The 13,304-nt window shown below is 33.0% G+C and overlaps 1 protein-coding gene across 5 annotated transcripts; it reads right to left on the reverse strand.

Moving 5' to 3' along the window:
* Window positions 1-1,988: 1,988 nt before the first annotated feature.
* LOC108227634 (uncharacterized) lies at window positions 1,989-8,889 on the reverse strand. 5 transcript variants are annotated; one of them, XM_017402881.2, is made up of 17 exons: window positions 8,753-8,889; window positions 8,464-8,619; window positions 8,310-8,360; window positions 7,996-8,214; window positions 7,794-7,892; window positions 7,652-7,707; window positions 7,231-7,342; window positions 6,779-6,958; window positions 6,333-6,590; window positions 5,099-5,308; window positions 4,813-5,016; window positions 4,591-4,716; window positions 4,234-4,506; window positions 4,051-4,149; window positions 3,513-3,970; window positions 3,390-3,422; window positions 1,989-2,357 (listed from the first exon to the last, which is right to left on the reverse strand). In XM_017402881.2, coding segments are annotated over exons 2-17 (2,484 nt in total). In that variant the 5' UTR covers window positions 8,569-8,619; window positions 8,753-8,889; the 3' UTR covers window positions 1,989-2,356. The 5 variants fall into 5 exon arrangements, with proteins under 5 accessions (XP_017258370.1, XP_063935508.1, XP_017258369.1 ...); XM_064079438.1 differs by having other exon boundaries at window positions 4,234-4,503; window positions 7,996-8,220; XM_017402880.2 differs by having other exon boundaries at window positions 7,996-8,220.
* Between the last annotated feature and the right edge of the window lie 4,415 nt (window positions 8,890-13,304).

The following is a 13,304-nucleotide window of genomic DNA, read 5'->3' on the forward strand; positions in this document are numbered from 1 at the left end:
CCCCCACCAATAATTTTCATCTCACTTATTTTTATCTACTGTATCGCCTATTTAGTTTGTTTTAACTCTGATTTAAGGTGAGTAATTGTTTCACAGACATAAACAAATGAACAGATTCTGATTCTGAAGCAGTAGCAGTAGCATTATTTATTTATACTAGTAGATGTTTGATGTTACCAAACAAGGAACAAGGACATGAGTAGAGCATATGGGCCACGCCACATGCTCTCCTCACTCACTCACATTATTATTTGTTGCTTGTCATTTCCCAGGCTACCACCGTTAGGGAAACCACCCCATTCCTTCCCCTCTGTCCTTTCATTTTACTACCATTCTTTTATTCTCCTCTCCCTCTCTTTTCTTTATTCTCCCTGCCAATTTATATTGCACCCGGTTGATTAGTTCGCTGTGACTAATTCGTTATGTCGTAGCTCGTCTAGTTAAATCTCTGATTATTATTATCAATTATCTAAATTAATCTCTGATCAAGTCTAATTCACACTTTTTACGACTGATTAAACACGAAGAGTTAACCTGCATTCCGGACACTAGCAACATTTATGGTTTAGTTCTCGAAAGAAATGTGGGTATCAGAATAAGTGTAGCCGTCAATACTTGTTGCAAAAAAATGACAACATTTAAGGTTCACGAGTCGAAAGAAACATGTGTGCATGAATATCGAAATAAACGAAGAACAGTGGCATTAAAACAGGGGAGCACGGCTTGTGAAGAGAACTAAAACAGGATGGAGGGAGGCCATGAATGTGACAGAAGATAGATAAAATATGGGGTGGGATGGACTTTAATATCTCCCAAGGGACCACTTCTCTCTCTTTCTCAGCCGGTCCCCTCTCTTTTCTGATCTTCCATCTTTATTCTAGGCAGCTAGGCTTTGTCATTTTTCATATGGCTCCATGGTCCATATCTCGAATCTAATCTAGATGACCACCCCCTCTATCATCATATCTTTCTTTCTTTCTTCACTCAAATCTACTGCAAATAAAGTCAACGCATTGGGTAATACCTCAACCTCCCCATGCTCAACATATACCACAGCCCAGCCCAATTCTCCTACTGACCCATTTCTTGTACATCTATTACAAGCCCAATGCCATGTCAATTACATAAATTACAGTTTTTAAAACAGTCAATGACACTTCCACCCAGGAAAAGCAATAATTTGATAGTCATACAACTACAGTGTTCTAAAAATCCCCGATTTAACCGATTAATCCCCGATTAATCTACTGCAAAGTTGGTCACCGATTCGATTTTTGAAATCCGATTAATCTTTATATATATTTCTTAATCGAAGTATATATAATAAAATATTGAAATTAAAATATTATATTACTTTAAATATGAATAATTATAGAGTTTATGAATATAGTAAATATATTAGTTACTAAATAGCCAATATAATAATAACTAAATATTAAATAATATTTTAATATTAAAATAAATCCGATTTTCACTCCGATTAATCCTTCCGATTAATCCCCGATTTTCGATTAATCTCTGAATCGGTAGCTCAGCCGATTAGGTCTGATCCCCGATTTCTGTAACACTGTACAATTAGTATCGCTAAGCCCTCTGCAAGTTTTTTTTCAGAGACGAGAAAAAATGTGATAAATTAACTTATTTAAAAAAATAAAATCCGTAGTACCCTAGATTCAAGTGAAGTTGTAAAAACATACTCTATCATCCCAGAACGGGGAAAAAAAAAAGTTTATGGATATTTTGCTAATAATTCTGCTCCTTTTCCCATAAATTATTTGCTAACCTACCCTTCTTTCAAACTCTGGGAGCACAATGTATGTTGAGTTAAACTGAACTTGATCAATTTAATTGTTTAGCACTTTCACCGAAATCAAATCAAAACACCCGCACCTGAGCAATCATTGCACACAAGTTTTGATAACATGAGTTTAAAGGCAAGAGGCACTTTGGCCATCAGAACCAAAACAAAAGCAAGCAAACAACGGATGTTTGTGGAGCATCAAAAGCAGCGGTATGCATATCATAGCAACCACAAATAAGACCATAATTCAATGGGATCATAAGTTAGGCCGATGCCAACAGTTCTAGTTCCAACTTTCAAGTTCACAAATAATTTTGAGAACCATAAGGTGCACATATTCAATTTGTGCAGCTATACACCAATTTGGATGCACTGCTTTTTTAGTATCAAGACAACAGAATTATATATCAGCTAGAGCCTTGCAAGCTTTCTATATAACGCAAAAGGTAGGAAATTCCATCATCAAAATACATCAGCACTCTTTTCCGCAGTCCGCAGCACAAGCAATCTGAGTGTCCAGCAATTTGATCATATCTAACAATATTTCAATCATAACCTGCCAATACAAGAGTAAATGTCCTTACAAATCATGATAAAAGTAACAAGTGGTAAATTAGCTAAATCCAACCTATGAAAATCAATACAGAGCAACACATAGTGACCATACATGCACCTCCATAATACATATAGGGGAACATTGATTTTGATGCTAATTGCCAAGAGGCAAGAGTAGATATCATTCATTTTTACCCTCAAAACTAAAACCTTGAGTCTTCAAATACAAAGAATGTGTAGCTTAGAATATATGCAAAGATGTTGCTTGTGTATATATAGCTGAACACACGCAAAAAATTTCATACTGGCCATTTCAGACCTTTTTGGTATATTTTATAGCTAGTACAGTTTACTGCGAACAATGCTAAATAACCTATCTGGACTCGGTGCATTACCACGGAAATTTTTAGTTTCTACTATATAGTCAAGATCACTTGGCATGTGAGAAGTGGGTTATATAGAAAACTTACAAGAAACTAAGGCATTAAATAAAAGCTTTGTTACCCAGACTCAGCTGAAAGTGTCCAACATGTACGTGTCCATGCATTGGACACAGCAACACTTCATAAAATTTACATGTTTTTGGTTTTAAAATAAGTGTCTAAGCTTTACCTACACAGGTACTTGAAGCAAAATCAAGAACCCGAGTAACAGAGAACAAAAAGCATTGAGAATAAATCTTAAAGTTTGTTTTTCAAGGTATAATGTTTCCAAATGTAGTCAAAATCCCTACTGACGGCTCCATAACTATTTTAAAACAACCAAGTTCTGCTAGTGAAGCTATCAGACCAGACACAAATGACGTACAGGAACATATTTCTAACAACAATTGAATTCTGCATGATAATTGGACTGCAAAGAGGGATGCTTCTCTAAAATGTGTGGAAAAAGAAACCTTAACAGAAGGGAAAATTAGAATAACTCTAGAACCAGCCAACAATTTAGTAGTTGTACGTTGTGACTACTAAACTATTAACTTTATGAAACTTTAATTAAAGTACGCAACAACATCAAGGTTGTTTGGTGAACTTACTATCTTCTTGGGTTCAACGAAGTTCCAGTTGTTCTGTCCAACAAAATTTATATTCGATAATTAGTACAAGAAGTAATTAAAACCAGGTTACAGAAAATTCTTGTGAAGCAGTTAATTTAATACCTGTCCTGCTGCTTCACAACAAAACTTGAATTGGCCCTGCCCCGGACTGAACCCCTGATTTGAGAACCAACTACATCAGATCTATCTATAGTTGATCCATTTCCAGAAGCGAACTGTGTAGGCACCTGAGGTCTAATTTCAGTGCTACTATGTTCCGCAATGTCTTTAGATTTGCTTAAAATTTTCACTGTTGAAACAGCTCCAACAGCATATGGAACACCATTTATAAGCTGAGTCTGCGTCTGACCATCAGTAAGGTTTCCTGGTCGGCTGGTTGCCTGCTCCCTTTTTAATCGGTGTGACTGAGCCATGGGCGTGACAGCAACAGAAGGCAACAGGGAGGAGTGCGATGTGGTTGCAGAAGCAGCTGCTTTAACTTTAGCAAAAGCTGCCGTAGCTGCAATAATCTCTTGAGCGCCTTCTCTAAGGTGAATAAAGTCTCCTTCAATAACAAACAGCTGTAGCATAATACAGTTAGTTAACATAAATAGTAGCAATTCACAATCATGTAAAGCTTGATTAGGTTCAAATATATTACTTCAGGATGACTGCCAACAAAGTCATCAAGTTTTCCGTAACTTTTCTTGTAATCATGCCAATGTAGAGGTGAAAGCATTTTTCCAAGCCTGTTGGGTAGCTGCACATGATACAGACCATATTATTTATAAGCCAACAACGAAGAAGTTCAGCTATTTAGAATTGTACTGGGAGTCTCGCTCACCGTTGAACTAATCCTGATTCCACCATTTGGTGGAATTGTGCGAACAATGCAGCGCAACAATGATCCTTCATCAAGAAGAGTAATTTCTGAGCTCTTTCCAACAAGTTTAGACTTGTCCTCAGCAGAGACAAGAGCTTCAGAAGCTAACGCGGTATTAGCACCGTCATTCTCCATTAAATTTTTATTTTTCAGCTGTTCTTCAGATAATTTAGCATTGGGTTGTTCGGCCATAGAAACTCGGGCCTCTAATTTTCCCAGAGTGTTAATATTCTTCTGCACAACAACGTAAACTTTCAGTTTATGTAATGCTTATATGCCAAAAAGATGATCTGATGCTTATAAAGTAATACTACAAACCTCACTCTCGCTATTATGCTTCAAAGAATCCAGGGTCAAACCCTCGTGAAACTGGGAAGATAAATGTTGCAAGTTGTTCTGAGATCGAGGATCTACAATGTAGCGTTTATCAATGGATTCCAGGACCTGAATGAAATTCTTAGTGTATCATACATAATGCAAGAAGTACACATCCGATCAACTTATTAGCAATAATGAGCATTCAAATTTAGAGTTACACACCTGTGCTCCCTCGTTCTGGGTTGGAACTACCGCTTGAGGTTGTACCTCTGGATTGATTTGAGCATCGACGTATTCTGTCTGACTAGGTTGTCCATTTACAGGCACTTTATAGTCATAATTATTTTCTGCTCGTAGCAAATTTTGTTCGCTTTGTGATGGGGGATGTTGTTCCTGAGCTGGGATTTGAGAACCTTCTGATGCAGCCTAAACCCATTACAGAAATAACATTGAATGATTCAAGATACCGTAACTGCATTTATGGTTCTACAACTACAACTGCTATTACCTGTTGATTCTGCCAATGATTTAGAGATGATACCGCTGGTACTGAGTGAAAATGTGCAGTATGTGATTGAGGAACATGCGAAGAAACAGATTGTGCAACCGCTTGTTGATGCATAATATAGGGATGCAAAGCAGCCACTTGCCCAGGGAGGTAGGTGGGCATCCGAACTAGTGACTGAGGAACAATAGGAACAGCAGCAACGTGATTGGTCTGATAATTTGAAACAAAAAGAACCTATGTTAGTACACATTAAACAGTAGTCAGTTAAAACTTTTCTTAGCAGTTCAGAATAGTAGAGGATTCGCCTAAAATATATAGAAAGCCATTTTAAGGAACACATAAAGTGCACAACTGATAGGAGTATACATAAAACAGTTACAGTACCTTGTAGAAGTAAACAGCACCAGAATGAGGGTTACAAAGTTCATCTACCCCACTTCATCACACAGATTCTAGACTACTATCCCGTTAACATCTCATATATATCAATATATGTGTGTGTGTCTGTGTGTGTGTGTGAGCGCGTCTATAATATTAGAAGATGGGTACAATTAGCGAAGTAGACTGAATTAGAGTAAGATATTAAAGTTTCAAAACCTTACAAGGATAAACGATATATTTTGGTGTATCTTGCCTGATGAAGACTTTCACTGTTACAGCTTGGGGGACTGTTTGCATAGTCTTATGTTAAATAGTTTCAGTACTTTATTAGTCCAAATTAATTTGAATGATTTGTTCATCAATAACAGCCTATTACTTGAAAAAAGCAAGGTACTGCATTTTTTTGGGAGTTAATTTGTGTAGTTTGATTGATCGACATTTTTACTTTGCCAAATGTAAATTCAAATTGCTTTCGTCAAATTTATATTTTGTACTAAAGAAATGCATTATCAACTGAATTATCCAAACAGATGATAACCTGTAATTAAAAATATATCTACTCACAAGCTATATAATAAAAGATTTATTAAGGTAAGCCAAATGGACATCTATATTACTTAATGCAACTCCATGATAGCTGCAAAAAAGAGATTACATATATCTGATTGTAACTACTGATAACACTTCAAGTAACAACCCCACTCATGGTTACATGACATAGAAACTCCCTCTTTCAGATAGAATGTTGCATAACAGTTCTTAGTAACTTAAACAGCGGTAAATAATATCTGAAAATTATCATTATCATAAGCATTCATGATGTAGATTTTTAAACTAAATGGGCAAATTTTACCTGACCAGACTGTCCGGAAGCATTTCCCTGTGACATAGATGAATCATTCTCCAAGTTCCCATTAGGAAGAGTGTTGGAATCACGGGCGTGAGCATTCCCACTAACATTCAGTTGGCTTCCATTGCTGTTTCCCGACTGAGAAGCATCCTTTAAGTTTGACTGGGAAGCACGTGAGTCGTCCGAGTAGGTTCCACTTCTTTCTCTTAGTTCAGCCAGCTCGATCTGGAGTGCTTGTATGGTATGCACAAACTCGGTAAACTACAATCGTGAGTGATGATAAAATTAGACAAGTCAAAAATTTTATTGACATTTAATATTTAATGTAATTTACCTAAACTGAAAGCCAATATAAATGGAAGTTTAACTTTTAGCATCTACAAGCTTATTATGTTGCTATAACACTATGGAAGAGATGTATATCATAGTTGAGCAATTCATAAACCAACCTGTCTTTGGCAATTCATCCACAACTGATTATACTGTTCAATACGCTCTCGAAGTTCAGCTTGTAAGGTTTGGTTTGTACTTGTTTGCAGCGCATCCATTTCCTGGGCTCGTGTAATCCATGTCTGTGCCTCCCTTAGTTGTTCATCTTTAAAGATTACAGTTTCCTGTGCTACTCTTTGCTGAAGAAAGCAACATGATCTAGACTAGTAAAAATTTTGGTTTATGTACTATTTAAGTCCAAACCGACTCTAAAACAATATACTCAACCTCCAACATAACAATGTAAATTAGACACAGAATGAAATTTCCTGCATGAAAATAAATGTTTACTGAAAGTGGGAACACAGACACACAGTGACACAGAGCTTTTGCAATGTACATTCCATTATAATGTTCAATGTGCTATCCATTATTTGACTGCAATTTAAACATAAAAAGAGAAGTAGCAAACCTGTTCCTGCAACTCCATCAACAGCTGCTCTTTTTCTTGAATGTGCTCTTGAAAATCATGAATTTGTTTAAGATGCTGTGCTCTCTCAGCTTCTGAATTATCACGTTCTCTCCTGCGATCAAAAGGAGTCAAAGTTAGTCACAAATAACAGATCTCCCAACTCCGCTAGCCACTTAATTATATATATGCAGCTTTGTTTCGTGGCATGAAATACATCCCAAATCAGAAATGAACCAGCAATTCCAAATTTTCCAGAAACAACACCAGAATTGCCAATCATTCCAAGTTTCAACTGATAAAAGGATAATAAAAGTTTTTCCAGCACATAAGAATATTAACTCAATACGTCATGAAACAATGGATTTTTCAGTCCTGGCAAAGCCGCGAACTTAGTATAACCACCGGAAAAATATACCCATACCTAAAATTTGCCAGTTCTTTGTTTTGTTCTCTGAGAAGATCATCTTTGGCCCACACCTGCCCAAGTCAAAAATACTATACTGAGAAATGAACTTAAATAAAGGAGGCCCCAAAACTTCATAAGAACACAAATGGTAACATACTGCTTGAGTATCTAATCTAATTGCATGCAGCTCCCTTTCTTTCACTTCAATCTCTCTTTCAAGTTCATGTATACCCTGTTCCATTTCCCGTAATTGCTCCTTCACAAGCCAGCAAACCAAGAGTTAAAAAAACATGATCAAAGCTTCAAGTTGCAATTTTCAATTTTCATCAAAAAAAGGTGTGATTTTTAACAGTACAGACTTGAAGCTTGACATTGGCATTAACATGCTCCTTTATCTGTGAATCATAACTACTCTGCAACGCAATAATCTGCGATCGGGCAATGATCTCCGCCCTAATCTCCGTCTCTACATGCTCCAACTCCTCCTTTTGCTTAACCACCGAACGAAGCCGCTGCTGCAACTCATTCTCCATACTTGCATCAATCGAAATCGAACAAAAGTCCACATCCCCCGGTTGCTGTACCTTAACAAAAACCCAAACATCACGCCGTCACCACCAAAACAAAACAACACGCCATTTCCACCAAAAAGGCGAAAACCCTAGCACATTACCTCAAAAATTAATCTTTCATCAGACTGCCCTAACTTTGATCTTTGAAAATCCTAACAACCCGAAATAATCACAATCCAAATTCAAATCACAAAACACCAAACCCTAATTACTTAAAAAACAGTAAAATTAAGCTAGTACAGTCAAGGCTTCGACCTCATTGCCGGAGTCCTGTTCGGGAACAGCTCGCCACTCCTTCCGAGACGATTGCATCGGTAGAGACACGCCGCGAGCGCCTGCGACACCGCTAGGTGCCTCCATTAAATTAGAAGCTTCTACACTCTGCTCCAATTAGGCGTGACCAAACAAACCCTAGAATTTAAATTAAATAAAACAAAACCGTAACAAGTGAGAAATTAAAAAACGAGGCAATTAAATTATATTTGTAAGAGAGTGAGAAGAATAAAACGAAGAGTAGAATGTGATTGTGTGTGTAGTTATAAACCTGTGTGTCTCTAGATTTGGGGGAAGAAGAGAAAGAGGGGTTTCCTAAGGTTTTATTTTTAAAATTTGTGATTGGAGTGGTGCTTGTAATTGTGAGTTGTCTGAAATGGGACGAGTTAGAGCTTAGTTTTGACCTTCAATCATAGAGCACATCAAATTGATTAGGTGCAATTTTGGAGAATCGATAAAAACTCCATTTTACAATAATACCTCGGCTAGCATATACAATTTTTTCATGTATTTTAAATTAAATTATTGAAAAGATATTTCAGTTATAATTATTAATATAAATAGTTAAACATGGATGGGAATAGACAAATTAAGTGAGTATTATTATAAATAAGTAAAATTGAAAATAGATATAAAATTAGCAAAGTTCACAAAATCATGAAAAAGGTAATAAATATGTTTGCTTGGAGAATAGAAGTCATCATTTGGGAGAAAAAGTTAGTTATAAATGTATTATTTCATCGGTGTTATATTATTATATTTATAATGTGCCGGTTTGACTACCATTATTTCTAAATTTTAAATTCTTATTTTCTTTTTGAAAATGCAATTTATATTATTTTTTGAATATATGTGTCAAACATGTATTTCATATTTGACTAAAAAGCCAAGGATTTATTTTTTTCTCCAAAAGTAAATCATTATTTCTGAAAAATAAAATAAAATTAGCGAAACAACACTTATTACTATAACATATATCTTATAATGTATAATAAAATAAAAGATCACACACATAGAGGTTTTTTTGGATTTCGAATTTGGATTAATTTCATTTTGGATTTTGGATCGATATATTGAAAATTTTATTTAAGATTTTCAAATTTAAAAATTAAATCACAATTCAATTTTAAATTCAAAACATCATGTTCTACAAATTTTTAATTTCAGGTATCGGATTATTTTTCATCTTTAAAATGTAAACGTGAGTAGAATTAGGTTATCAATATAAAGGAGGATGCGGGCGTCTATAGAATGACTCGATTCAGTCTTCTGTTTTTTCTTAAATTTCGGGGAGAAAATATAGTTATAATTCAAAAAATCAGGTTCAGGAATTCTAAAAATAATACAACTCTTTTCTTATTGAATTCTAAAGATGACAATTCTTTTCTTATTTAGTAATCCTAAAAGAAATAGGATTATATTTAAAAAATCAGGTTCAAGTATTCCAAAAGTTAATACAATTCTTTTCTTTTTGGATTCTAAAGTATATTTATATAAATTAACAATCATAGATAAAATACAATTTATATTTAAGATTTCTAAAGTAATACGTACAATTTTTATTTTCAATTTAGTCTTATAATTTTTTTAAAATTTCGTATAGAAAATAAAGGATTGTAAAGATAATAATCATTAAAAAAATTTAAAAGCAAAAATATTATAACCATAAGAGAATAATAATTTTTTAGTAATAAATATGAATCATAATCAGTCACCAGTCTTCTTATTTTTCTTAAATTTCGGGGAGAAAATATAGTTATAATTCAAAAAATCAGGTTCAGGAATTCTAAAAGTAATACAACTCTTTTCTTATTGAATTCTAAAGATGACACAATTCTTTTCTTATTTAGTAATCCTAAAAAAAATAGGATTATATTTAAAAAATAGGTTCAAGTATTCCAAAAGTTAATACAATTCTTTTCTTTTTGGATTCTAAAGTATATTTATTTAAATTAACAATCATGGATAAAATACAATTTATATTTAAGATTTCTAAGGTAATACGTACAATTTTTATTTTCAATTTAGTCTTATAATTTTTTAAAATTTCTTATAGAAAATAAAGGATTGTAAAGATAATAATCATTATAAAAAACTAATAACAAAAATATTATAACCATAATAGGATAATAATTTTTAAGTAATAAATAGGAATCATGATATAAAAATAATTAACAAAATAGGATATATAAAATAGGAATCATATATTGACTTTATAATAATTTAAATGATTCTCGATTAGTATTGTGTTTGACGGGCACGGGAGGCGGCCCAAACCAATTTTTATCTAAATAATAATAAATTTTCTATTAGTATTATGTTTGACGGGAAAGTGGCTAATATAATTTTTTATCTAATATTTAATTTTATCATAAAAATAATAATTATGGATTAATATTTTCTTTGACGGGAAGTGGTTCGAACTAATTTTATTATTAGTATTGTGTTTGACGGGATGACCACTTAAACAAATTTTTATACTCCCTCCGTCCCTCTGAGTAGTATACATTGGGGGACGGGGACACGACACGGATTTTAATGCTTCTGCAAAATGTAGTTGTGCAATCTATTTTTAAAATTTTTCTTTTTTAAATTAAAGTCTGGATGTTATATTTTTATACAGAAAAAGAAAATCTCAAAAATAAGTTACGGAACTATATTTTATAAGAGCATTGAAATGCGTGTCGAGCAGTTAAAAAAGAAACGTATAGAATTAAATGGGACGGAGGGAGTACTATTTATAATATTTTTTTATTTGTGATATGTTTAACAGGAAGGTGACTCAAAATAATTTTTATGCTATTATAATACTGATTCATATCAAAATTTATCACGCTGCCGCGAAACGCGGTTTTTTTCATTAGTATACTTATATAAAGGAGGATGCGGGCGTCTCTAGAATTGTTCGATTCAGTCTTCTGATTTTTCTTAAATTTCGGATTGCAAAAAACCAGATTCAAGTATTTTATAGATAAAAGGATTGCAAAGATAGTGCAATTCTTATATTTGTTTATGAATCATAAAACAGTAGGATTCTATTTATTTAAAATAACAATTATAGAATAAATATAATTAAAAAATACAATTCTTATTTTCAAAAGTTATAAAAATTTTCTTTCAAAAAAAATTTATAATCTTATTTTATTAATTTTTTTCAAATTATATATTTAAAAAATAAAAACCACCATCTTCCAAAATTTCACATTGTCTGAGCTGGTTCGTAGCGCTAAACTCACGTCGTTCTTTGTATCATGAAAACATCTTTGACATCTTCGCAACCTCATTCAAATAGTATGCATTGACTTACGACCAATCTCGACAATAGTTTGACGGGCACAGGAGGCGGCGCAAACTAATTTTTATCTAAATAATAATAATTTTTCTATCAGTATTATGTTTGACGGGAAAGTGGCTAAATAATTTTTTACCTATGTTATAATATATATTTTTTAAAACTGGACCACAGTTCAAATTAATATTTATCCAATCATAATCTTTAATTCTATCATAATTAGAATAATTTTTATTAGTATTGTTTGATAATAAGGAGACTCAAACTAATATCTAATTTATAATGTTTTGTTATTAGCATTGTGTTTGACAAGAGAGCGGCTCAAACTAACTTTGATCTAAATTAAAATATTTAATTTTATCATAAAAATAATAATTTTGGATTAATATTGTCTTTGACGGGAGGGCAGTTCGAACTAATTTTATTATTAATATTGTGTCTGAAAGGATGACAACTTAAACAAATTTTCATACTAATGATAATATTTTTTTTATTAGCGATATGTTTAACCGGAAGATGACTCGAAATAATTTTTATTTTATTATAATATTGATTTATATCAAAATTTATATAAAATTTATAACGCCGCCGCGAAAGGCGGCTTTATTCACTTGTTTATAAGAATATACGTGCATGATTAGTTTGCATGAAAAATAAGAGGCATTCCCCCTTCTCCATGGGAACTATGTACTGTATTAGGATACGGAAATTCGACGTCTTTTAAGCTTCTGTTACTAATCAAAATTTTCATATAAGAACTTTTAATTTTAAAATATATTTTAATAGGAGTTGTCTGTTTTAATTAAATTATATTGAATAATAATTACAACACTTATATTTAAATATAACACCTTAAAATATCATTCTCAAAAAAAAAAACACCTTAAAATATAAAATTGAATACATGTTTTGTTTATTTATTTTAATAATCCTACTTATTAAAACATATCTTGAAAAATTATAAAATTATATTAATCACATCAACAAAAATATTTATGTATAACTAGGAGTAATCAATATCATTTTAAATATAAAATTTAATATAAACTAAATATTAAAATTAAAATTAAGTATTAAAAACGCACTTCTAGAAAAAATTTGCGCCACATCATCATCAGTCTCGAATCCTCTTCCGATCTCTATAAAACCACCGCGCGACTGCTTCTCGCAACACACGTTAGGTAAAAGCATTAAAGCAATGGGCGGCGCTGACGCTTTGACGGATGATATCTTGACAGAGATTCTCAAAAGACTGCCCAAGAAAGCTTTGTTTCGATTCAAGTGCGTAAACAAATCGTGGAATCGTCTTATACAAACTCCTTATTTTGGAGCTCTTCAATCTGATCATAACAAAACCAACCTTCGTAATATATATATGCTTGTGTTTCTGCATTGGGGTAATCTAGCTTTATATGGTATTGATCCGGTTCATGGTCTTGGATACAATTCTGATTCTACAGATCTTCATGATTTACATCCCCTTCTTGTGTTCCCTACTGGTCGTCGGATGAGCCATTCCGTGATCGGTTGC

This window comes from Daucus carota, chromosome 6 (assembly GCF_001625215.2).
Source record: "Daucus carota subsp. sativus chromosome 6, DH1 v3.0, whole genome shotgun sequence".
Taxonomy (NCBI): Eukaryota; Viridiplantae; Streptophyta; class Magnoliopsida; order Apiales; family Apiaceae; genus Daucus; species Daucus carota.

Excerpts from the sequence above, each read along its gene's own strand:
- LOC108227634 (XM_017402880.2), bottom strand. The coding sequence starts at position 8,568 with ATGGAGGCACCTAGCGGTGTCGCAGGCGCTCGCGGCGTGTCTCTACCG. Across the intron at positions 8,361-8,463 it reads AACAGGACTCCGGCAATGAG|GATTTTCAAAGATCAAAGTT; the intron begins GTCGAAGCCTTG and ends TCGGGTTGTTAG. Across the intron at positions 3,971-4,050 it reads TTGTTGGCAGTCATCCTGAA|CTGTTTGTTATTGAAGGAGA; the intron begins GTAATATATTTG and ends ATTATGCTACAG.